Below are 26,992 nucleotides of genomic sequence, written 5' to 3' on the forward strand. Positions count from 1 at the left end.
GAGGAATGAGGAGTCTGGTTTCAAACGCTCCCAATTTCAGGTATCAACTGAACACACAGATGGCCATGTCTACCAAGTGGCCAGAGAGGCAGATCTGCAAGCAGGGAGAAAAGCTGGGATTAGAAATGGGGGGCTTAGGGGCAACTAGGTGGCTCAGTCAGCTAAGCATCCAACCCTTGATCTTGACTCTGGTCATGATCTCACAGTTCACAGGATTGAGCCCCATGTTGGGCTCTGCACTGGCAGTGCTGATCCTGCTTGGCATTCTCTCTCTCCCTCTCTCTCTGCTCCTCCCTGGCTCATGTACACATTCTCTCTTAAAATAAATGAATAAACTTAAAAAAAAAAAAAAAGGAAAGGAAATGGGGACTTAGGGGAACATCCCACAGAGAGGTAAGGCTCTGGGGATGAACTCATCAGAATCATAACTTAGTGTAATTTAATCAGCTGAAAAAGGAAGAAGAGGCAGCAGAGGAGACCAGGGAGGGTCTAAAAATTCCAGGTTACAGAGGAAAAGAGATGTATTCTAGAACACGTTAGCAATACTACTGTAAGGATCTGATGGGATGGTAAGGTGAAAGCGGCTTAAACATTTTAAAAGTATTAAACAACTACATTTTTATTATTGTTTCAGTAGCATGTGTTTGATCTCTAGAAAAGCCACATTACGTCGGAAGAGCCAGGCTTCCCAAAATCTTCCACAGAGTCCCCTCTCCACCAAGTTGAATGGAAATGTGCCCCCTGCCTGCCTTGGACTCCTATAGTACTTAAGAAGCCTACTTTTGGCATTTAGACACTCCAGCAGCACTACACGGGCACTCGTGCGCCAACACCACCGGCTTCCATATCCGCCCCCTTGGAGGAGACGGAACAGAAGTTAGGAGTTACCCACCTTTGCAGAGGGTGAAATGAGTGAGGCTCAGCAAGGCTAAGGATCTTGAGCGCAGGCTGCCAGCTAGTAAGTGGAGGCCCCGAGGGCTTCTGGTGCCAAATCTCATGGTGCCGTTTCTACTAAAACACGAGTTGGAACTTGCCATATTTGTTCTCATTCCCCTTAGAGTCTAGAAGGAAACTAAGGGATGAGCCACAGCTCACTTAGCCCGATATCCTCTGCAGCACCCAGCCAAAGGCCTTACACCTGGTCAAGTCTCACTGTGTTGTCGCGGCCTGAGAGAATGAATGCGTGGACCTATGCAGGCACACAGGCCTCCCTAATGGGGAGCGTCTGTGGGCTGCTTAGCGCTGAGTCCTTATTTCTAAGGCGGACTGTAACTTAACAACAAAAAGTTCTAAAAACAAATTCTGTACTTGTGAAAGATGCCACCTGGTCTGCCTCAGGGGCTGAAATCCTCTTTTTATGCACCGAGTGGGAACAGCACAGGGAGTGACAAGCTGGTTTTCTTCAAACCACTCCCACCAACTGGCTGGAGCCAAAAAAATGGGCCCACACCTTTCGGGAAAGAGAACCAGGCAGCCTCTGTGGCCCGTTTAACCCTTGGTGTCACCGCTGGGCCGGCCGACAGTGTGGGGTGGGGGAGGGGGAGCGGGTTTGGTGCCAGCTCTGATCATGTACCGTCACAAGCCCAGCTTCTCTGCCAGGAAAAAAAGTCAACCGGTTTGGAAAGCAGGTTTCTGCCCCTCTCTTAATCTTCAACCAAAGCCTACTTTGCATACCTGACCACTAGCTTTCTTTGTTCTGTTTTAAGGAACAGTACTTAGTGTCTCATTTAACTGATTGGTCGGGGTTCCTTGGAAAACAAATGCATAGAGAGCCTGAAATATGTGTATTTCATAAGCGTCCTGTGTGCGAGAGGAACACGGTGTTCCTGGGAGCTTTACTTCTGCAAGCCACGTCCGTGCACGGGGGGGCGGGGGGGGGGGAGCAGGAAAAAACATACATCCAAACACCATAAAGGTGTGCAGTCACGTCCCAGGGCTGCCAGAAACACCAGACCACTCTTCCAGGCCCGGGGCAAAAAGACAGGCTTCTGAAGCGGGATTGCGTTTCAGGGCCTCATTAATTATAATACACTCGGGAAGTTTTCAACCCGATGTCTCTGACAGATGTTCCCTTTTGTGGGGACTGTCTGATTTGCGGACATTTGGTGGCCATGTCCCTAGAAATCTTTAGGGTACAGCAAACTGATCCCTTTTCGCACATGTGAAGACAAGACCCAAAGACGCCTTTCCCTATTTCTAAGACGAGTTAGAGTCAGCACACAGCCCGGCCCGCGGCGCGCGCAGGCTGGGGCCGAGCCACGCTGAGAGGCGCTATGTCCCGGCTCGACGTATCTGGCCAGGCCCATAGAGAGCGGTGAGAATGCAAGTCTCTTCTTGCCACTGTTCACCTAACATGGATCAGGCCACTGGTCCCGCCTGGATCTGTGTCTGCACTGCATGGGGCTTGGGCCTTCCTAGAAAGAGGCACAGCAGCGGCCAAAAGGAGCAACAAGCCTCAGCTCAGGGTGAGCGTCTGGCACCGGCTTTGGGCGGGTCCACATGGGATGCTTTCCCCAGGACTCCCGAGAGCACTCTCCAAGTCTGAGGCCATACTCAGGGTTTGGACAGCTCAGGATTGACAGGATTGTGTGAACCACGGAAAACCAATGAGAGCTCACACAGTATCAAAGACCAGGACCAGCTTCTCCTCGTTCGGTTCTTAAAAATCTATCTTATGACGCGGGCCTTACTGAAATGACGTCACTTCTGTTCTGTGTGGACTCTAGGGCTCAGCAAGAGTTAACTAAAGATATTAACACCTTAAAGCACCTACGGAGGCCCTTAGAAAATGAGACCCCAATGTGACCACCTTCCGTTTTAACCTTCTTCTAAAAACCTCATTTTTGAAACTTCTACTCAAGAATGTCAGAACTTTTGGCTATTTCCAGTAGTATTACGAAGGCAGTTCTACTACGTGCATCTCTAACAACCAAGAAAAGATGTCAGACCGCTCTGTGCAGCGTTTTCTAGTTTTCTTGTAAGAATTACTTATTGGCCTAGAACACTGCCAACCAGTGTTCCCTGCGCACCACAATTCTGTAAGACGTTCATGAAATGAAGACTTGTTCCTGCTCTGACATGGCTTGCAATTTAGCAAAAGATAGGAAAACAAATACACATCACTAACCAAATCTGTGATGAGCACATGCTAATAAATATAAATTCAGTATTATAAGAGCTCAGGGCATGGCCAGAGAAGGCAGCCCAATGATGCTCAGGAAAAATGGTACAGATGGCACTTGGAAAGGTCTGTTTCAACAGAAAAGGGGCATTAGAGAAGGCACCGTACATGGAGGTAATGGCTTTAGCAAACGCATACAGCCGAGAGTGCACAGGGAAATTAAGAAAAGTTCCAGTGATGCAGTCTGGCTGAAGGACAGGTTACTGGAGGGAAAAGCCAAAGAAACCGATCTAAAAAGGTAAGATATGGCCAGTTCTTAACATTAAAAAGAGTGGGGCACGCAGAAAGCTAGATTTTTGAGGAAATAACTTTTAAAATATAACCTTCATTATATTTTAGATTTTTAGAGGGAGAAATCTTTTATTTAGCAAGTTTATTTGCAAATGGGACGCAGTAACTTAAAGTAATGTAGGTGCTGGGAAAACCATTCTTCTGAGCTGGCAAATTCCTGTCTGCAGCTTAACTGATTCATTCTCGTTACCTAAATCTGCAATTGTTTCACTGAGATCTCTCTGTTCTCATCACCAAAATACCTTCTGAATTTAACTTATCACATACGTCCAGAGTGACTAGTTTACAACTAACACCGGCTTACTGACTTACTCTCCTTTTCTGCCCCCGCTTGTCTTAACCACACACTCACTCATTTTTCTCCTATGAACTATACCGATAATAATAATAATATTAATAGCTCCTACTTGCTATAGTGCCAGGCACTGCAATTAATGCCTCAAGAACAGTGTTTAATAGCATCCTCAAAACATCACTATGAAATAGGTATCGCCATCCCCATAGTGAGGCAAGTTCAAAGGTGTTAAGTACTTTGCCAACTGGTTAAGTGGCAGGACCTGAGTTTAACTTTTTTTTTTTAAACATTTTGTTTATTTTTGATACAGAGAGAGACAGAGCATGAGAGGGGGAGGGGCAGAGAGAGAAGGAGACACAGAATCTGAAGCAGGCTCCAGGCTCTGAGCTAGTGTCAGCACAGAGCCTGACGCGGGGCTCGAACCCACGAACGTGAGATCTGACCTGAGCCGAAGCCGGAGGCTTAACCGACTGAGCCACCCAGGCGCCCCAGGACCTGAGTTTAAAGGAGATATACTTGACTTGAGAGGCCTTGCCTACTGGCAGTCTGCTGTACTGCCTCCAACATTCTTTGGCCTCTTCCCAATGTGGGTTAGTAATTTTGATTACAAATTAAAACATTCAGTGAATGCCTGCTACTGGAGAACCCTGTCTTAGGTGCTCTCAGTGGTATATAAATAAATGGCAGCATGCCTGATGCTCACCGTCATCTGCATTTGAGTAGCAACACCTATATCTTGTATCAGTGTGTAAGATAGTATGGCCATGATTCATGAATTAGAGCAACTAGGGCCAGAGGGGGTAAAAATGACTCAGTATATGAATGCTGGATGGCGACCACATCTCACACACAGAAATCTGCCAACCCTGACTGACTTTTAATAATGCATTTCAATCAGAGTCTGTAAAAACTCTCTCTGCTGATGAGAAATCTATCCTGTCAGAAGTTCCCAACCAAATCTGCTTACAATCTATTTTCAATGAACCTCAGCTTCCTTTGAAATAGAATAAGCTTCTGAAACATTTGAGCCAACAACAAGCATATTGTGAGGCTAGTCCTTGTCAAATTCATTCCGATGAGGAAAGTTACTTGGTTAAAACACAAATGTGCTATCAAACTACTTGTACCAGAGAGCCTGACAGTTGTGTAAACTTATACAGCACTATTTACACACAGAAATGTAATTCAAACGTGCCATCTTTGTCAGCTATCTGCTTTCAATATTACCTTTATTAATTTCTGAATATGTTTTTGCTTAATATTTTCAGGAGACGAGTTACATTTTTACAAATAACTATATTCGTTACAAAAATGTTAGAAACTGGATAGGATGCTCATCAGTAGTCCTCTTTAGGCTATAAGCATATGTACCCAGGGAACATTTGGAAGGAGTCGCAATTTCGGATTCAGCCTGCCTACTCATCTCTCTCTACAAAGGTACCATATTCATATCACAAGTTGCTCAAGTAAGACTCATCCAAAGCTTACAGTGGCAGATACTGCATTTACTCTGCAATCCAACCTCCTGATATGACTCATGTTTAAGGAACCAGAAGTCAATAAAGAGAAATCATTTTAAGAGTTCAAAAGTGGCAACAGAATTAGCATGACCTGTTTGGCTAACAGGGAGAAACAATAGGCCACAGAAAATTAATGACATTGATACTTACTGTTCAATTCGGGGTGACAAGTACAGCTTGGGATACACCTGAGTGGCTTCAGTGTCCTCAAAACTGACAGAAAGGAGGGCCACGTCTTCTCCAGGGTCTTCATTTACATCCTTGAGCAGGGAGTGAAAAACACAATGCCGTCAGTGCCTACCCTCGTAACATCTTCCCAGTGCTGAGCTCACAGTCCACTGGCCTCATGGCCACAGCAGGTGGGTTCCCTGGACTCAGATTAAGCGGTTCTGCACAACCTTCACCATGTGCCAACCACTCCCCTAGACAGACAGCTCTCAAACTTCCTGACCCGAGCCCACCATGGTGAGGAAAAGACTCCCACCTTCTCATTTGTTCCCACGTTCCAAGAGGGGAAAAGTGAATATGGTGATAACCGAGAATTAGTCAAAAACAAAGCTAATAAATTGCAGTAAACATGCTGCTAAAAATATGTGTAACAGCTCATAATTCCTATAATGTATATAGATGGCTTGTAATTTTCTTTTTATAGGAAGAATAGGAGTTATGAACATGGTTTATATCATAAGACCACAACGAAATCTTAAAATGCCCAGTAATTTTATCATATATCTTGGTGGTATGCTGTAAGTTTTTTAAATAGCAAAAATTCCCAAGAAACATCACTGTGAACTGTGCCACCATACAAGAAAATGGCAGGGGTTACAGACGCATCTCCTTTGCAAAACGATTAGATGACTCATACATGAACCACGAGACTTGCATATTTTAAAAGCCTGGTTATAAGAATAATACAAGACAAAAACACTGTTGATCCAAGTACGTACCAAGAAACACTGAGAGGTTAACAACACACAATAAAGGAGACTGATAATGATTAAGCTAAACTTCCTGTAATTTATAATTAAAAAGCAAGAATAGTGATAATTGAATGTCATAACCAACTCAAGCCAACACCGATGAAATGTCCTGACTCAAAACTGTGGGTTTTACAGATGTGCGGTTATTGCCAAGCACTGAATGTTTGCCAGACTTCTGAATAAACTACTGAATTAGAATAAATTCTAGTAGCATGATGGTTTTACTTTGGGAATACCATATTTTAGTAACCCTTAACAATTTTACTTTTGGTTGGTAGTGGCTCTCAAATACAAATTTTTTAAACACTTAATAGGATTGTACATCTTTCACTCATAAGGATTGGTAAGAACTGGCCTGTGTTTCTGGATTGTTTCAAGGTCCTCTGGAGGGCTCAGCATTCATCCTAGGAGGGACCCAATCTAGACTTCAAGAATTACCACGTGGGGCCCCTGAGTGGCTCAGTCGGTTAAGTATCTGACTTCGGCTTAGGTCATGATCTCACGGCTGGTGGGTTTGAGCCCCACGTTGGGCTCTGTGCTGAATGCTTGCCTCGGAGCCTGGAGCCTGCTTCAGATTCTGTGTCTCCTTCTCTCTCTGACCCTCCTTGCTCATGCTCTGTCTCACTCTCTCTCTCTCAAAAAATAAATAAATGTTAAAAAAAATTTTTTTTAAAGAATTACAGTGCGTGAGCATTGAGAACCTGGTATGATGTCCTTCCTTAGGTCCTTAACTAACCCTTTCTTTCCGGCATCGTGGGGAGCTGGTCATCACACTCATCCAGCTCAGCTCTGATGTCACCCTCGCTCTGCCTTTTATTGTGCCTACAGGATGCACGTGTGGTGGAGATACAAAGGGACACGAACAAGAAAGTCTCTCCCATCTTAAAAAATAAGAATTTTGAAAAGAAAGAAAAGAATCCTGCTGGTCTCCACACAACCCCTTGCATTCTCTCTCCTCTCTGTCACTTGAAGGAGTGGTCTGCTCTCCCCATCTCTACTTCCTTCCCTCCCACTCATCCCTTAGCCCAGGAGATTAGCCTGCTGACCCCACCGGCCCCTCAAGATCGCCCCCACCAAGGCATCCACGAAACACAGCAAATGCTTCTCTGTCCTTATCTTACTTTGTCTCTAAACAGTATTTGACATGGATGATCTCTTTGCTCTGGAAATACTCAGTTTCTTACTTATAAGAAACGATACCCTCCTGATTTTCTGTCTCTGTGACACTCGCCCCTCCCTTTTCATTCTTTTTTTTCTTCTCTTTTACTTCCCAGTTGTTTTTTGGTTTCTCATTACAAAATTTAAGCTTGTTGTAACAAGTCAAGCCATACAGAAATTCAGAAAGAAAAAGTTCCTCCACCCTCACTTTTAAAGGTGGCCAACACTAGCTGTGTATGTAGCCTCAAACAGCTTTTTTCTATGCTCATAAAAACATACACGCATACACACACGTGCATATAGATAGCTCTTTAACCTCTGTTTCGTTTCCTTAATGGAATTGTATTATACATACCACTCTACCAACTGCTCCCAAATAGCCACATAATATTCCACGGCATGGATTTCTTTCTTTTCTTTAACAGACATTCAGGCTGTTTGTACCTGACTTGACAGTGTTAGCCATTTGACAGTGTTACAATAAATATCCTCAGATAAAGATACGTGTATATTTGTTACCAGTGGGACATATGTTTCTGAGTTGAGAACTAAAACTGAGCTTGTTGGATCAAAGGTTATGAACATTCTACGTTTTAACAGCTTGAGATTACTTTTCTAAAGACTGTACAGCAATTTATATTTGGACCAGGAGTCTGCATCAGTAGGAGAGAGAGGAGAGCCTGTCCCTGCTCATCCTGAATAATCCGATAACACTACCTGTGGTCGCTCTTTAGTTTAACGCTGGCAGTCTGACTGCTGGCAAATGGTGCCTCAACTGAAATTCAATGATGAAAGACAAGCAGCTGTTTGCTTGCCTACTGGTCATTGCTTTTCTGATCAAATCCTTTGCCCATTTTGCTTAAAGACTCTTGGACTTTTCTTGTTATTGGTGTTTATTAGGGTTATTAAGCCTTGTCTATCACATGTGTTATAAATATTTTTCTCTCAGCTCAGCTTTTCACTTTTTACTTTGGGGAACTCCTACAACAGCACAGAAAATTTAGCTTTCTACAGAGTTAAATCTGGTCAACAACTCTGAGGTTATAGAACTGTTTCCCTAGCATTTCAGCTAACATTGTAGTTTTACATGTAGATTTGTAATACATCTGGAATGTATTTTTAGGTAATGCAATATGACTTAGCAAGTATGTAAGGGGAGAACCTTAGCACAGTGCCTGGAACATAGAAATCACTCGAAGTTTGCTGAATGAGTACAGCAGTAAACAAATGAATGTTAATTTCTAACCTTTATTCTCCATACCTAGTAGTTTTCAGGAACCTGCATTACAAACGTTGCTTCACCAGCGGCATCTGGAAACTCAGTACTGACACCTTGCTCCTGTCCCCCACAATACACCGAGGTCCCTAGAACTAGTAGTTTCAAAAGGAAAACCAAGATTGGGAATCTACTCTTTTATGGATGATAAAGTATTCAACCTTGGGGCGCTTGGGTGGTTCAGTCAGTTAAGCGTCCGACTTCGGCTCAGGTCATGATCTCACAGTTTGTGGGTTCAAGCCCCGCATCAGGTTCTGCGCTGACAGCTCAGAACCTGGAGCCTGTTTTGGATTCTGTGTCTCCCTCTCTCTCTGCCCCTCCCTTGTTCACACTCTGTCTCTCTGGGTCTCAAAAATAAATAAACATTTTTAAAAATTACAAAAAAAATTATGAAGCATTCAACCTTGAATATTCCTTCCTGTAAAATGAGGTTGGAAATATTTTTAAATACTTATGGTCTCAACAAATAGAAACTATGTAATTATATAATGCAACCCTAAAATTCATAAAATATCTAAAACTAAATTTGAAGCTGAAAATATTCACATTCAGAGAGACAAATTCATTTTATGATCTAAGTATATGAGCCGTCTTCTTTAAAGTTAGATTGGTCACCTCAAAGGAAGACAATAAAAAAAAAGAACTAACTTTGATTTTCAGATATCTTCCCTCAGTGACTGCATTTCCTTGTTAAAGGTCAAGGCTCTGACTGTAAGTCACAAAACCTGGTTAAAAAACAAAGCAAAACAAGACACTGCAGAAAACTAGGGGCCACTGAAAACCTTTTTAATTAGCAGGTTCACGCCATACACCTATGGATAATTTATAATTACTTCTCTTTCCTACTCTCTAACTTCTCATTTCACTGCTATTTAAGCAAAGAACAAAAATGCTCAGCGACAGTCCTCCAAACAAATGGAATGACCCCGGTTTATATAATCAACATTTATCATCTGGCATCCTGCAAAGAGAACATGAAACATTAGTCTGAATAGGAAAATAGTTGTTTCCAGGAGTTCCTTTTATGGACTCCTTTTAATATAATTTACTTGCCTTGTTGTGGCACATGAGTTTCCCCTGAATTGGTATTTGATTCCTAATGGATATCTAAGTTTGACTTTGAGTGCTTAAATAAGCCCAAAGAGTTCCAAAAATACAAATCCACACGGTACTGTTTCTAGTTTCTGCAACTCTAACAGGCTTGTACATGTGTTCCTTCCCATCTGGGGAATTATAAAAGAAGCTCTTGTACTGTGGTTCTTAGAAGCTAACATTACAGATGATTATTGTAGCCACTAATGGCAACATTTGGAAAGCAGGGGGAGGTTAGGGTGTAGTAGGGGACATTTAAAAATGCACAAGTATACATTTTCAGGGCTTTCTATCTGTACCATCTGAAACTGCAGCAGGCTAAAATGGGGGGAAAGATGTCAAATCTGCTGAAGCCAAAGAGCCTATTGCCTCCCACCTTCATAGAAGCGCGTGGGGCACTGACATCCATATGGCAAGGCAATAACGGCCATGCTATTTTGCTGAGATTTAGCAATGGATTTGGCTCAGCATTTGGCCGTAGAACGGAAAGGGGTTCCTAGGGCTTATCGTGAATGTTCCCTAGGTAGTAAGTTCCTTGCAAGCTGGGAGCCCTTCCTATTTGTTTTTATATACCCAACGTCGGAAACTGCACATATACGCCAAACAGGTTAGGAAAAGAAAACACCAAACTAATGCAGGAAAGGCTGTAAGAATGAATAAGTAAATGATGGAATTAAATAGAAAGTACTTTTAGTTAAGACTCTCAATATTTATTTCACTTTTCTTTACATCTTTGACTACTTAAGATTTTGTTGAAGAAAACTCAAATCTGAACCATACAAAGCAAAAGATGCACCTACTGATAAGAGTTAACATTTTGTTTAGGTCATAATGATTTATTCATGTAACTGTTCTCAATTGGGGCTCTTTACAAATAGCAGAAGAATGCAGGAAAAAAACAATTCACCTTGGAAATGAAAGTAAACTCAAGCACAGTTTGTCATTATGTGGTACCCCTTTGATGCACTAATTTGCAAGTGAAGCCGGCAGCCATGAAACAAGCCCCTGTATGTTGAATGTCAATATAGGTACAAACTACCAATCAACTATTGCTGATAGACATGAGCTGAACAAGAAATATTACAAACTACACATCACATAGGAAGACTGTAAAAAAGCCATTGTACTTCTGACTTCAAAAAGGCATAATACGAAGCTCTAACTATTACTAGCAAAACCAGTTTGCAGTCATAGGGACTATAAATAGGCCATTATACAGCATGTCAAAACTCAAATAAGAGCCATTTTGAGTTAAATTTATTTTTATATTTATTTCTTTTTAAGAGACAGAGAAAGAACGTGCACGAGCAGGGGAGGGAGAGGCAGAGAGTGAGAAGAGAGAGAATCCCAAGCAGAGTTTTAGGGCTGCAAGAGCGAGGAAGGGGAAGCAGTGGGCACCATGTCTGCCTCTTCTGCCTTTGGTGTGACTCCCAGCCCTGAGCCTCCTCCCCCTTCCCAGAAGGCAGGGGTGCAAAACCCAGGTAGAGGTTCTGAGAGCCTAGTTAGAGCCTATCTCCGCCAAATAACTGAGTTCCTGGTTAAAAACTCCTTTGCTATTTTGATATCTCTGATGAAGGTAGCATTTAAGAGAGTTATTTCTGATTTGGTTTCTCCAAATGGAAATGGGAGTAAAAAGAATCTCACTGTGTAGTCCAGTCAAACTGGGCCACTTCCCATAGATTTTGCCAGATCTTTAAACCTTTTTCAAAAAAATATTTATTTGTTTATTTTGAGAGACAGAGAGAGCATGCATGCACACAAGCAGGAGAGGGACAGAGAAAGAGAGAATCCCAAGCAGGGGCTCGAACCTACGAACAGTGAGATGGTGACCTGAGCCAAAATCAAGAGTTGGATGCTTAACCGACTGAGCCATTCAGGTGCCCTATTTTACCAGATCTTGATTAACACTTTGACATTAGCCATCCCTTTATGGACAAGCTCTTTCTCTCCTTTTAATTGACACGGTTTTGGGGCGCCTGGGTGGCTCAGTCAGTTAAGCATCCAACTTCAGCTCAGGTCATGATCTCGCAGTTTGTGGGTTTGAGCCCTGCATTGGGCTCCATGCTGATGGCTCAGAGCCTGAAGCCTGTTTCAGATTCTGTGTCTCCCTCTCTGTCTGCCCCCTCCCTGGCTCACACTCTGTCTCTCTCTCTCTGTCTCTCCAAAATAAATAAACGTTAAAAAAAACAGTAAGTGACACGGTTTTAACTCTTATTGTAAATTCACTTGCTCCATTAATATTCCTTTCAACAGCAATGTAATCTATGTCTGCCCTTGGCAGTTTCATCAGGTTGCTTCATAGGAACTTCTCATATGGTTTAAGCAGTATGTGGTTTATATTGCAAGTAGATTGTGAATTTCTTGGGGGCAGAGTAAAGATCTCCTACATCCTATTAAGCATAATAATAAGAGCTGATATTTATTCATGGTTTACTCATTTTGTTTAGTACTTTATATGTATTACCTCAGATAATCATCATAACAACTGTAAAAGGTAGATACTATCACTATACATTTACAAATAAAGAAACTGAGACTGAGGGAGATTGAATGGAAAAGATGAGTTTTGAGCCCGTGTTTCTGGACTTAAAACCTGGCCTCTCACCCACAAACCTCCACCCCCTTGATGCCACTGGCACAGAGAATGGGCTCATATCAACGCCCAGAGAAAGGTAACTTCCAAAACTTGAAAATCCATGTAGATGCAGAAAAGATATCAAAGAGTCACTAAACACTTGCTCTCTATTTAGTGTCTAAATCCTGCATGTTCTAAAGACCATGAGCATCTTAAGGAACCATTATTCTCTTTTTACTCAAATGGATTACCTCGCCCACACCATGAACGTAGTGGGCCTTCAAACAAAGTAAGAAGGGGATGCCTGGATGGCTCAGCTGGGTAAGGCTCCCACTCCTGATCTCTGCTCAGGTCATGATCTCATGGTTCACAGGGTCAAGCCCCCCATCAGACGCTGTGCTGACAGCGAGGATTCGCTCCTTCTCTCTGCCCCTCCCCTCCTCACGCACTCTCTCTCTTTCAAAATAAATATTAAAAAAATAAGTATATGCTTTATGTGTTTTAAGGTTTACTTCTGAAAACTATGGAGCAAGGCATTAAATCCTTAAGAGGAGAAAAACTAAAAGCTATAAAGGTCACTATGCCAAATAAAACGTATTCATTTGACATCTTTACACAGACCCAGTTAAGAAGGAAGGATGGCTTCTCTAAGAACACGGATGAGGCCTGTGGATTTCTAGGCCATAATATCAACCTTCCTTCAATTATGTATGGTTAGGCACATTCTATGATTAACTAACTATACTCGGTGAAAATAGGAAGGGCTGATTGTCAGGTCAGGAAAGGAAAACTGCAATGTTCTGGAAATAGCCGGCTCTTAGAGGGTGAGCCCAGGACACCAGGACACAGTTGCTGTCACCTACCCATGTTTTCTAAAAGTGACATCTTGAGTTCATTACTACTAGATGTCATGATACGGGTTGGGGTTAGGGTTTTTTCTTTTTAATTTATATCTTGCTTATTATTTTCATAAACAAAGACCATTTCACCGCTCTCGTTTATGCAGGAATCTGCTTGCAAAGCTGTACTTACCCTTAATATGCTGGTTATAGCTTCTGTTTATAAAGCTAAATTGAAACACATGTTGTACAAATAAACTTTGGGAGGAAAAAAAATCCTGGCTCTTTTAAAAGAATAACAATCAAGATTTCACTGGTCAAGTACCATCTGGTCAGTTATCATACCTAACAGATACAGCCCTGAGATCCACCAACTTTCTCATGAATAGTCACAGCATCACTTAAGGTGAGCATGACTCTAAAAGGTGTGTGAAATAGAGCCTTTTCTCCTGAGAAGGCCACAGAAGTGGGGGAGGGGCTCTACAGGACAGCCAGGGTCCTCACTAGAAGCAAATGATGTTTCCTTGCTTCTGCCTCCCCTCCCCACCAACATTTTCAGAGGAAGAATCCGGAGGATGGGATTTCCTCTGTTGTCCTAACAACTGTATTCTTAATGAGTCCAATAAGAAGCTGAGCTCATTTAAATAAACATCCATTTTTGCAAACATTTTACAAATCATACTGAACCACGTCTTCAGACACCCCCTGAGTTGTGATTTTGCACACACCTGCTGATCCAAGCCTTGTGCCAGACTTTTATCCGAGAGCCCAAGAAAATAAGTTAAAACAACAGTGAGTTTTACTTAAGCACGTTTGGGACAAATATGAACGCCACTTCACCACATCTGCCATATGTCTCCATAACGTAAAGAAAAGGTAGATACAGCTTTGACATAGTTCACATAGCTCTTTCTAGGGGACAGAAGCACAGATTTACAGAGGTAGTTGATGCAGTGGACATCCATGCTAATGCTTGCCTGGCACCATCTCTTCTCCCGGGAAGGCCCTCTCTCTTCTAGACCCAACCCTCCATGCTCCTGACCAAGCAGCCTGTTCCCACCCCTGGAACAGCTGATGCGTCCAGGGAAGGGCTAGTCCCTTCCTCAATAGTTGTGAACCTGGGGGACACCTGCGTTGCTCACTCATTAGGCACCCGACTCTTGATTTTTGCTCAGGTCATGATCTCACAGTTCATGGGATAGAGCCCTGCATTGGGATTCTCTCTCTCTCTCTGCTGCTCCCCTGCACTCACTTTCTTTCTCTATCTCTCTCTCAAAAATAAATAAACTTTAAAAAATTGTGAACTTGGGAGCCACGTGCAGGCCAGGCCATCTGCAGAGGCAAAAGAAGCAGTCACGTTCCCCGTACATGGACGAGGCGAGGCTGCCGTGTGAGAGAAGAAAGCCATTGTGTCCCCTACTTCCCAGGCACTTGGTCCAGCTGCGTTCTGTTCGGCTGTGCTTTGGCTATTAACCTTCTCCTAGTCTTGGAAAGTTAACAAATTGCCCTATCTCCTTAAGCTGGTTTGAAGTGGCTTTCCTTTACCTATAACTAAGATTTTTCTCTTGTAAATTATTAAGCTAATACAGATGATAACCGTGGCAAATTAAAATCTACAGAATTAAGTGCTAAAAGGAGACTTTCATCCCTAGGTTATTTGAATGCTTGTTACATAGTATGGAATGCTGAGCCCTGATCAGAACCCCTTTAGGACAAAGGCTCTTAGGTCAGAGCTGAGCAGCACGCCTCGGTACATGCCAGAAGAAAGCTTTGCTAGAGCAATCTGCCGGCGGCACCAGGCTCTGTTTGCAGTGCTGCTGTTTCTCTGGGCTTACTGCTTCTCATCCTGGTGGACTTGACGCGGTCCCATTAACTCATCCTGGGCCTTGCACTCCCTGCTCTATACCCCACTAGACCTCACCAATGAACACAAGTCATTGGAGGTACCAATTCTAAAGGCAGAAAAATCTGTAGCAGCGTGCCCTTTGAAAACATGAAATGTTTTGTAAGTGTGTCAGGCGATCTAAGAACTACATAAAAGTGATTTTTTTTAAGCAATAGAAATAAAAATTTTTGCAATGAGTTTACATGTTTTAGTTTTTCCCATATGATATGCTAAATGTAGGCATTATGGAACGCAACAGGTTTGCACAGCTTTGGCAAATATATGTGAAAAGTGCCAAGCACAGATGGAGGCGCGAAGAAGGTGCTCAATAAATGTTACTTTCACTTTTCTTACTCCTTCCAGACTCTAGGCCTGATGTCATTTCCATTACCAAGCTATTCTTCCTACTATTAAAGCTACACCCTACCCCTTCCTCTCTAAGTTGCTTTGAGTTACAAGGTTTAGAGATTCTTCCCAGGTGGTTCTGTGTATGAGGACAGAAGGAAAAGACACCCTAGGAGCATAAACACCTTTGCACCCACCCACCCAGCAAGTCACTTGGCTCAAACTGCCTGGTGCCCATGGCAACTAGGCAAGTGGTTACTTCCAAGTTCTTTCAGCCACCTGGCACCACACCCTCATTAACTGAAGACAATCACAAACCACAGGTGTTAAAACAGAGAATGGAGCCTACTAGCGAAGTAATCAGAGATCTTCTGATTTGCAAATTGGTGTTATCCACAGAATCTAAAGGGCGGCAGGAGCTCTGAAAAGCATTTGGAAAACTCCGAAGCCCTACCCCTCTAGAACTGGCCACAAGAAAGGTTCAGTGCAGACGCAGAGCTCTGAGAAGCAGAGTAAACCGTGTACCTTCTCCCAGCCTCCAAAGCCCACTCGCGTCTACAGTGGCCTGACATTCATGCCACTCCAAGCTCTCTTCCCCGAACTCCGCTGCCATGCACCGACCTCGACGGGTGCCCGCACTCCATCCTATCTCCATCCCGTCTCCACTCTGCCTCTGGAGCCTAGATGCCTTTTTCTAACCAACCCCCCACCCCCCACCCGACCCTTCCAACTCTACCAATTCCTTGAAGCCCCATTCGGATGCCATTCCCTGTCCTGAAATGTCCTTAATCCCACCCTCTGATGTAAAGGTTTCTCCTCTGAAACCCTAGGGGTCTTTAGCACACCTTTTATCTGGTAACATTCCATTGTTTGTTTTGTATTTTAAAGTTATTTACATATGTGTTGTGATTTATTTGATTGAGTTCCTTTAAGAGCAATGACTCCGTCATTCCTTTTGGTATTCCCAGTGCCTAGTATGGTGCTTTCCCCCAAAACGGGCACCCACTAAATATCTGGTGAACAAATGTATGAATACATGTATGAAAGAATAACTACATATGCTTGCCATTGATCCAAACATGGGTCCCCAAGTAGATTTCCCTAGTCAGAAAAGCCTACATAGATTAGTAACTTGACTTTCCTATATAAATCAGTGGAAGTATGCTGTTTCAGATTCTGTGTCTCCTTCTCTCTCTCTGCCCCTCCCCCCTCGTGCTCTCTCTCTCTCTCAAAAATAAATAAGCTAAATTAAAAAATATTAAAAAAACAAGTGGTAAGACTTTCTCAGCCTGCAGCTGTGGATGTTTTTCAACAAAGACAGTTCTCTCCTTCCGTATTTCCGACTGGACATGCAGGTGTGGCTTACCATTTGTGAACGGCAGGCAGCTGAAGCCTGGGTGAATGGAGCCTTGCTACTTGGACCAAGAACATCAGCCTCACCTGGGGGAATACTTAAGTTCCTAGGTGATTTCTATGCATGTTTGAATTTAAGAAACACTGGTTTAGGGAACTGGCACTTAAGGAAAAGAAAATGGGTCAGAAGATGAAGAAAGAAGGGAAAAGCAATGCAAAGAGAGCCATCCTGTGATTAAACAGGAGGAGAACACATCCTGTGATGGCTCTACGGGCCGAGGAGAGTGGAAGGTCTTAGACAAAGTTTGGGATTTAAAAATAGGTATTATGCTGAGTGAAATCAGTCAGAGAAGATCAGATATTGTGTTTTCACTTGGGGATCTTGAGAAACTTAACAAGACCATGGCGGAAGGGAAGGGAAAAAAATAGTTACAAACAGAGACGGAGGGAGGCAAACCATAAGAGACTCTTAAATACAGAGAGCAAACTGAGGGTGGATGGGGGGATGGGAAAGGGGAAAATGCATGATGGGCATTGAGGAGGGCACCTGTTGGGATGGGCACTGGGTGTTGTATGGGTGATGAACCATGGGAATCTACCTCCAAATCCAAGAGCACAATGTATACATTGTATGTTAGCCAACTTGACAATAAATTATATTAAAAAAATAAAAATAAATTAAAAAATAAAAATAAGTATCCAGACATATTCCAAAAACTCAGGGCTAAACGCAGGAAAGAATGGTGGTGGAAACAGAAAAACACAAATACTCTTCTAACTGGTCACATCCATACTGGCCACGTGTGCAGGACAGAGCCAGCACTGCTGAGCCCGGGCCCTTGGGGGCAATGATTAGGGTGAGAATGTGCTTAGGACTGATGACATGGGTGGTGGGTAAACAAATCAGAGAATGTCAAAGGCAAGAAGCCCCTCAGAGATCCGTTCCAGTGGTTGTTACCCTGTGTTGCAGGCAGAACTAGAGGTCACGTGGACCTTAAGAATAGATGTCCTCAGAGCAGCTACTAATTCTGTTTTGTCGGTTGGGCAGTCCGAGGAAGACTGCATTTGTGAAAATGTTCCCAGGATATTAAAAATGTAACCACAGATTTCAACACCCACACCTCACAGATTTACAAATGGGGAAACTGAGATAAGGAAAGTGATTTGTCTAATGTGCAGAGCTCATTCGTCACAGGGCTGAAACCAAAACCCATGACTGCTGATTTGTGCATCAATGCCTTTTTTCACTCCGTCATTCTGCTACATCCAAATTTGCTTTGAAAACTCTTTGTCACTTACTAAATGAAGCTTGTGTGAATTAAAAAGGAACTGTAAGATCCCAAAGAGGAGGGAGTTATGGAGAGTGGAAAGATTCATATGAGGAAGAATATGTTATATTAAAAGTTCCCAAAATGTAAAACTATAAATGTTGGTTTTAGCATAACTATTGAGTAGGCGGCTTTGTAAGAACTTTACTAATTATAGAAGAGCTGATGACCAGATTTACAGATACTATAAACTGAGTTAGACTTTATCACTGACTTGAGTTAGTGAGGAGTATTTCTTTAATTTCTAAGCTAATAACAGGTTTACAACAGACCAATTAACGAACATTTACAGTTTTGTGCTTATGAACAGAAATTGTGACATTTCACGATGCATAAATGATGATGAAAGTACTGAAGCGTTCTAGCAAGTTGCAATTCTCCAGGGAAGCTATTAACAGCTTAACATTTCTAGCTCACATTGGAATGTGGATTCAACTTACTGAAAAAAGTTTATACTAAATAAGCATGAAAGAATGCAATTAAGATAGTGGACTGGGGCCCTTTCCTCCTTGGCCTTCTTGGGTCTATTACTTACTCAATTAAATGTTAGTAACGTACGACAAAAGTGTGTAATTATCCGAAACAGGTTTCATGAACTATGCTAAAAAAAAAAATACAAAAGCAAAACAACTTCCCAATGCCTCAACAAAACTAGGCTTTTCCCGCAACAGACAGACCATGGCTGGACCTGCTGCCTATGCGGTGTGGACAAAATATGCTGCATTTTAAAAAATTTTTCTTCTGTCTTCAATTACTTCCATTCCACGGCTATACTGAGTATATTTTTGGGACTAACCTCGGGGTTCATTCAATCATTCATTCTACAAACATGTATTAACGCCCCCCTATGTGTTAGATGCCACGGAGAAGGCACTAGGAAGCACAGCCCTCAACATTTTGACAGTCGAGTATAAAAAATAAATAAATTGACCATTATGTTAATATGGTTACAATAAAGGTGTGTTCAAAGAAAGGTGAGCACCTTTGGCAAGACAACAGAAGGACCTAAAGAGAAGGCAGAACCGATTGCTATTACACAAGACATTTCAAGCAGAAGATGTTTTTAGTTGGAAGGACTCCAAGTGATCAAAAGGATAAAAAAATAAGAGCATGTGGCCCATTCAGGGCACTGTTCCTGGAGGCTGAAACAGTGGCTCTAGTGAGAGGTTAAAGACGAAGCTGGACAGGTTGGAGGCCCAACTGTAAACAACCCGGATCCAGTTAAGGCAAGGAGCTTGTTTTAAGAGGACTTGGAGGAGGGATTACAAACAGGGCAATGATACAATCAGATTGTTTTAGAATGTTCTAATACCCTGAGAAGGATGGATTGAAAGGGGCAAGGTTGAACATAGGGGACGGGGAGCGAGGTCCACAGTGGTCCAGAACAAGAGCGAGGAGGATGTTCTCATAGAAAGGCACCTTGGTGCAGGTGTCAGAGCCCAAGCAGAGTGAGGAGGGTACCTACACAGAGGGGTGGTGGCAGCGACGACAGAAGGCTGGTTACATACGGGGGATGGATACTATATATATATTATGCACTATAATACATGTAACATACGATATATTAAGGAATATTAAAAATAATGGGACATGGGGCGCCTGGGTGGCTCAGTCAGTTAAGCATCTGACTTCAGTTCAGGTCATGATCTCGCAGTCTGTGGGTTCCAGCTCCGCGTCGGGCTCTGGGCTGGCAGCTCAGAGCCTGGAGCCTGATTCAGATTCTGTGTCTCCTCTCTCTGCCCCTCCGCTACTCATGCTCTGTCTCTCAAAAATAAATAAAAGTAAAAAAAATTTTTTTAAATAATGGAAACTGGCTCTTTCAAAGTTAAAGAAGGAAGTTATAAGTATAAATAAAGGAAATCAGAATAAACCTGCTGTACTGAATTGGAATTGCAGGTGGTCAGGACGAACATGATTGTTCAATAGATACAGAGAGAGATGATACTGAACATCAAAATAAGTGATAGTAACTGACTATAATCCATTAAGTATGGAAATTATGACTCTATACTGCTACAAATACATAAATTTAAAGTTTGATGAAAATGGGATATTTATTAATTTCAAAGGACCGCCCCACAAAGCAGGTACTGATTACAAAGGGGGGAAAAGTAATTTCAGAGTGAACCGTACAGACACCTCCTGTTAGAGGCAGTGCACGTGAACACACCATCAGTGACGAGTCAGACAGGTGGGCTGTGCCACCTGAGGGGGCAACGAGACAAGACAGCATCGCTTCTGTGATGTTCCTGCCGCAGAAGCATCGGCAAAATTCAGTCAGGATGGAACACCAGCCAAACCCAAATTGAGAGACATTTTACAAAGTAATTGGCCTATAATCTGCAACAATGTTGTAAGCATCAAGGAAAAACCAAGGAAATATTAGAAACTGAAGAGCTATAACTGAATGGAACACATGATTCCAAATGGAATTCTGCTATCAGGAAGCTACTGGAAAAACTGGTGACATTTCAGTGGGTCTCAGAATTGGATGGTAGTAGGTAGTTGTGTAGCAGTGTTATCTTCCTAATTTGTATGACTCTATTATAATTATTTCATAAGTATTATAATTATGTCAGAAAATGTCCTTACTTATAAGAAATATACATTATAGCATTTGGAAGTAAAGGGCGTCACGTCAACAGCTCATCCTGAAATGATTTTTAAAAAGTGCCTTGTACTGTCCTTATATTTCTATTATAAATTTGATATAATTTCAAAATTAAAAAGAAAAGAATTGGAAGATGAGAAAATCCAGACCAGACTATATAAAGACCCCATTCTCCTAGGAATACAAAGGAAGAGAGAAGCTAGAATTTTAAATCAGAAACCCATTATATATATTTCAAAATTTTATGGCACATATTTATACTTAATTGCATAGTAAAATATGCATCATTCTCAAATCGCAACATGAGTTTAGTAATTGACCCCAAACTGCTGTCTTCCCCCAGTATTGCTATTTTCACCAAGTTAAGAAATCTTACTAGGTTGTCTATAGGCCAGCCTCCACCTAGTCCTGGAGTCGAGAGTTGATGTCTAAAGTAGTCAAACCTGGGTTAGCAGCGCTCCTTACAGAAAGTGTCCTAGGCTTGGGTCTGGGTACTGCGTATCACCCCTCAACTGACATCACCCACAAACCTTTAAGACAGACACTGTTATCATATCCATTTTGCAGATTTATGAGTTTCTTAAAGAGATTAAGCAGAATGTCCAGACTCTTCACCTAGAAAATGGAGCATCAGGACACAACCTCAGTCCTTTCTCACTCAAAGCCCATGCCTTCCCCCGGGGACCCAGTAGCTCCCCAAGCATATGGCACTGTGCCATTAGGACAAGAATGGGACCCATTTTCAAAGAACTGGCCGTTCCTGCCGTCCCCCTCTATGCTGTAGTCAGAATCTTCCACCTCTCACCTCCTGCCATGACACTCCTACACCCCAGTTTTCATCACAACTGAATGACCACAGGATGAACTCAGGGACACTATTTATTCCACCTTTCCCCTCCATGAAGAGATACCACAGCAATCCTGAAGATGTACTAATGTGCCTTAGAATCTGAGGGTAAAAATATGCTCTCCTAATGTACTGTGCTAAATGAGCTTACTGAGTACATCGGGACCGTTTCATTAGCTAAAACTGGAAAGAACAAATGACACAGCAGGAGTAGACAGAGAACAGCACTACTTCTGACTGGTTTGTTGTTGGACAAGAAAGCCAAAGACCAACCCAGGAAACGTTAGGAGTTCTGGCCAGTGAACTGCTTACTCTCAAACTTTCAGAGCTCCACTCAGGGGCGCCTATCGCTCAGAAGCTCTCCGCAATCGGGGCCAGGCCCTGAGCAGAAGCGGTCGAACCACTGCCCCCGAAGCAATGGGATCGCAAAGGTTTCAACCATCTTGGTGAAGATTATGGTTCAATGATGGTTGAAATGAAGCTGACCTCCAGATAAAGGCAGAGGGAGGAGAATAAGATGCCACTTTACCAAGTCAGTAATGAATTCTCTCAGCCAAGATCACAACCCAAAATATATTTAATATTTCTGTAACTCCGATTTATCCATCTGGAACACTGAGCGTAAGAATGGATGAAACACTGGACATAAGGTCTTGCTAGAGTTCTGAGAAACTTAATATGTACTGAGTAAAATTTCCCCCATACAACAAATATTCTAAAATTAAAGATATCACACAAGCAACTTTATGGTTACTTTGAAAGTTTATGGAAAAGGAAAAAGGAAACCCTCTCCATAAAACAAACAAAACAAAACACTAGGCTTGTTTACAGATTACTCAAATTAACTCAGAAATGATTTGAACACAGAAACTTAAAGGAAAACTCAACACAGTTATGTTTCTTGTTGTCGTTACCACGTCAAGGAGGGCGGTGGCTTTGGTTCACCTCCAGTGGTCTCTCTGAAAAACTGACTGAGCCTATTCCTGGCACCACTCTAACCTCCCCTAGCATTTCATCCTTTCACACACAGCGATACACCGGGAATAGTGGTAATATGTGAAACAAGTTCAAAGATCCCAAAGTGGAAGACGTTGTTTTCCTGCATCCTACCTACTGTAACTAAAAACTGGGAATTTACTGGAATTGAGGATTTATTATGAGTCAGATGGTTGATAGCCTTTCCAACCAAAACATCTGCTCTACAAAGGCACAACTGCTACGATCCATTTCCTCTTGGACCTGGAGAATGACCAAGTTGTAGCTTGGCCCTTTCCTTAAAGACACAGGGACTTGAAATGAGTAATAAAATAAAAGCAGATCTCTACACCACCTTCCAACTTTCACTACTTTCTTTGATGGTATTAAAATACAGTAGGGAAGAGAATTAATATGATTTTTGAACATTAAACGATTGTAGTCAGCTCAGTGGAATGACCAAGGACGTCATCAGAGCATTCGCACCTACAAGAGCACAGCTGAGACTACTTCTCTCTTCGCTGGTCGAGGAAAGACGCGCCATGTGACTGCCCAAACATAGTGGCAAAAGGGTTTCACTATTCATCCATCCATTCATCAAATATTTCCTGAGCACTTCTCCATGTCAGGCACTATTCTGGGATCAAGCTGGTAGCGGCCCCTCCTCCCGGAGCTTACCTTTCAACAGAGCTAACAAACAATAAACAAGTAAGCCAGAGCACTTCAGATTTCAAAAGTCTATTGGCACTAAGAGATGGCACCACGATTTGTTCCAGCAGCTACTAGTTTTGAGGGACCATGCCCTAGAAGAGTGGTTCAAATTCTGACATTTGTTCAAAGTCATATTCCTGGCCCCTACCCCTGGAGATTAGGCCTCAGTACGTACGTGTGGTGGGTCAAGGAAATCTGAGCTTTTGTTAACATACCGGGAGACTGAGCTGCCCAGCCAGCTTTAAGGTCTAGTGCCCTAGAGTACCGATCTCCAAATATTTAAAATCACATCCCCTCTCTCTGGCTCTCTCTGCCTCTCCCCCATTCATGCTCTGTCTCTCTCTCAAAAATAAATGAACATTAAAAACATTTTTTTTAAAGGGACAGGGGGTGCCTGGGTGGCTCAGTTGGTTGAGCATCTGACTTTGGCTCAGGTCGTGATCTCGCAGTTCGTGGGTTCAAGCCTCACATCGGGCTCTGCGTGGACAGCTTGGAGCCTGGAGCCTGCTTCAGATTCTCTCTCTCCCTCTCTCTCTCACTGCCCTCCGCCATTCATGCTCTGTCTTTCTCAAAAATAAACATTAAAAAAATAAAATAAAATCCTATCCCATCAGTAAACACTGTTTGATGTCTACATCAACATGTTTATGTGTATTTATTTGTAAGCTATATACATGAACTGCTGCGTTAATAACTACTGAGAATCATGAAACATGCACAAACACTAGAAATGATAAGAGGGTGAGAGAAAAACAAATATTTTTCCCAGTCCGGGTGGCTGTCCGCCTAGGCTGTCACTCGCTACATGGAGCATTCCAGGAGGCTTCCAGGCTCCTCACAGGGATGAGCGAGTTGGACACCTGCAGGGGTGGCCCCGTGGTCCACAGCCAGGGAGGCAGGCTGTCTCAAAGCCCTCCCTCGGCTCCATCAACTAGCAAAAATATTACTTCTAGCCTAGGTGAGAGCATGAGGCAGAGGAGCATGAGAATTATCATCTCAGTGATAGGAATTCGGGAGACCCTGCCCCACTTGACCTCCTCACACAGCCCCGCCAGCTCTTGGTAACGCACACTGAAGAAAGTATGGAGAAACCAGACCTGGGAGATGTACAGAAATGCAGGATGGGAAAAATAACCTCTGTCCTGGGTGCAGCAGCTATAACCTCATTGTGTCAGTTGTTAGAATCACGTGTGAATGTGTCTCTGCACATTAGATCCCAGGCAACGTGGGACAGTAGAGAGATCACAGGCTTTGGAGTCAGACTCATCAGAATCACGGCCCCATTGCTCCCGCACTATGTCACCATGGCTGGGTAAATCATTTAAAACCTGGATGAGCTTCTGTTTCCTCAACTGTAAAATGGGAAAGGTCATAAAACGACTGTATCAGTAACATGTGTAAAGGGAAGCAGCCAGTGGGGCCACCATCACTGTGGCTGTAATCCCACATCACCTTGGGATACCTGGCCCACCCGTGTCCTGCTCTCGCTGCACACGGAGCCTGGCCCACTTTCCCGGAAATGGTACCTATCGCCATCTCTGTGCGTGAACTTTGTTGGCAAATCCTGACCTGTCTATGCAGAATCGGTTTCTCAAGTGGTCCCTCCTGACTGTGATGAAGGAGTGGCACCACAACTGTCACCCACTTAGAACCCATGCCCTGCTTGGCCAGGCCTACATGCAGCCCCTGGACTCTGAATTCACTGTCACACTTCACAGACCAGCAGACGACATATGCCCTTTCCTTTGGCAACTAACTTCCTGGCTGTTCTTCTGCTGGCACAAAACCCCAACGGGCAATAGCTTCTCTCTTCCAGCACAGTCTCCAGGCCAGAATCCTCCCGCGCTTCCTACGATCACTATTCAAATAGTGTCACGGTGCGAAATCATCTGAGTTTGAAGATCAAAAGGCAACACTCAAACGATTACTCCTGACTGCAGGGGTGACCACACATATACTTTCCTAAGGAGAGGTTTTCAACTAACAGAACTTCTTTTTTTTTAATTTAAGATATTTTGGCAAGCACCTTTATTTGAATGATAACTAATAGGACTTTTAAAAGTCAGGCAGCCATCTTAAGGATATCAAATCTCCTGAAAGATTTTCCAACTGCCTACATTACTAAGTACAGAAAAAAAACAATCAAGAATCTCTCTGAAAGAATTTTTACAAAGAGCAAAGAGGCAATATCAAGCTAAAATTAGAAAGGGCAAAAATTAAAGTAGGAGCAGAAAAAACATAACAAACAAGCTTAGCACCTGCAACCAATCCAAGAGAGAAAAATCTATATTACTAATTCAGAACTATTAGTTAGAAAATAGATTTTTTTTAAATTAGGGCATTATAAATTTTAGATATATGCCAATAAATTTAGTAATTAAATAGAAATAGATAAAAATTAAAAATTATGAGAATAAAAGAGAAGCATCAGGAAATAGCAAAATTAAATGAACAACTTACAATACCAAAAAGAAATGCTATTTTATTAAGAATTACTGTTTTGGGGTGCCTGAGTGGCTCAGTTGGTTAAGCGGCCTACTTCAGCTCAGGTCATAATCTCACAGTTCATGGGTTCGAGCCCCGCATCAGGCTCTGACAGCTCAGAGCCTGGAGCCTGCTTCGGATTCTGTGTCTCCCTTTGTCTCTAACCCTCCCCTGCTCATGCTCTGTGTCTCTCTCTCTCAAAAATAAATAAACATTAAAAAAAATTAAAAAAAAAAAGAATTACTGTTTTTAAAAAAATGCCTATAGCCAGTGAGTTTGTTGGAAGAATGTTTCTAAACTTTCCAAAAATAGATTAGAATGTTGTGCTTTTCAGGCTAGTTTGTTAGGCAAATATGGTTTTATTTTCCATAAACACATAAGATATTCACAATGTTTTTATTAAGATTTTTTATTTTTAAGTAATCCCTCAATGTGGGGCTTGAACCCACAACCCCAAGATCAAGAGTTGCACGCTCCACCAACCAAGCCAGCCATGCACTGCCCCCCCAACAAATCATTTTTTAGAAGTATGGCTCTGATGACTAAAAAAAAAAAATCTTAATAAATAGAATATAAAACCACACTGAAATTATTTTCCAATATGAACAAGCAGAATTTATACTTGACTGCATGACCAGACACAGTGAAAACAATATAATTCATCACATAAAGAGGAGACGTACTAAGAATCACATTCTTAGTGTAGTAAGTGCTCATGGAAAACTACAATACCCATTGTAAGCCCTTTGGCAATGCAGACACTCCAACCAGTTTGTCAGGCTCTCTCCAAGATGCCTCAGGAGTGCATTTAATGTTCTTGGTAAGCATTCTGAGCTCAGAAAAAATTCTGTGTGCACACCAACTGCAGAGCCACTGGCCAAGGGTACGTGACACACAACCAGAATGCTAACTCATTCGTTATTAAGGGAAATTAATTAGGTACTAAAATATTCTAAGTTCAGATGGTTGGTGATATCTTTCTCACAGTGTCAATCTATTACGTTGTAATGACAAATCATAGTCACAGAGAAAGGACGAGTCCAAGCCCCTAAGATCGGTGCCTGCTCTTTTTATGAAGACAACTGACCTGGGTTGCTAGGTGAGCAAAGGGGTCAGAGGAAGGGGAGTTAGAACTGCGTTTTATTTTATTTTTTTTAATATTTTATTGTCAAATTGTTTTCCATACAACACCCAGTGCTCTTCCCCTCAAGTGCCCTCCACCATCACCACCACCTCTCTTCCCCCC

The 26,992-nt window shown here is 42.5% G+C and overlaps 1 protein-coding gene across 8 annotated transcripts in view; it reads right to left on the bottom strand.

The window, feature by feature from the left end:
* The window catches only part of BABAM2 (BRISC and BRCA1 A complex member 2), a 396,153-nt gene that overhangs the window by 173,605 nt on the left and 195,556 nt on the right, over positions 1 to 26,992 (bottom strand). For all 8 annotated transcript variants that reach the window (XM_029938035.1, XM_029938033.1, XM_029938034.1 and 5 more), the window contains one exon: positions 5,438 to 5,547. In XM_029938035.1, the coding sequence (XP_029793895.1) occupies positions 5,438 to 5,547 (110 nt within the window). The remainder of the gene's footprint in view (positions 1 to 5,437; positions 5,548 to 26,992) is intronic.

The sequence above is a fragment of the Suricata suricatta genome, chromosome 4 (assembly GCF_006229205.1).
Source record: "Suricata suricatta isolate VVHF042 chromosome 4, meerkat_22Aug2017_6uvM2_HiC, whole genome shotgun sequence".
Classification (NCBI taxonomy): Eukaryota; Metazoa; Chordata; class Mammalia; order Carnivora; family Herpestidae; genus Suricata; species Suricata suricatta.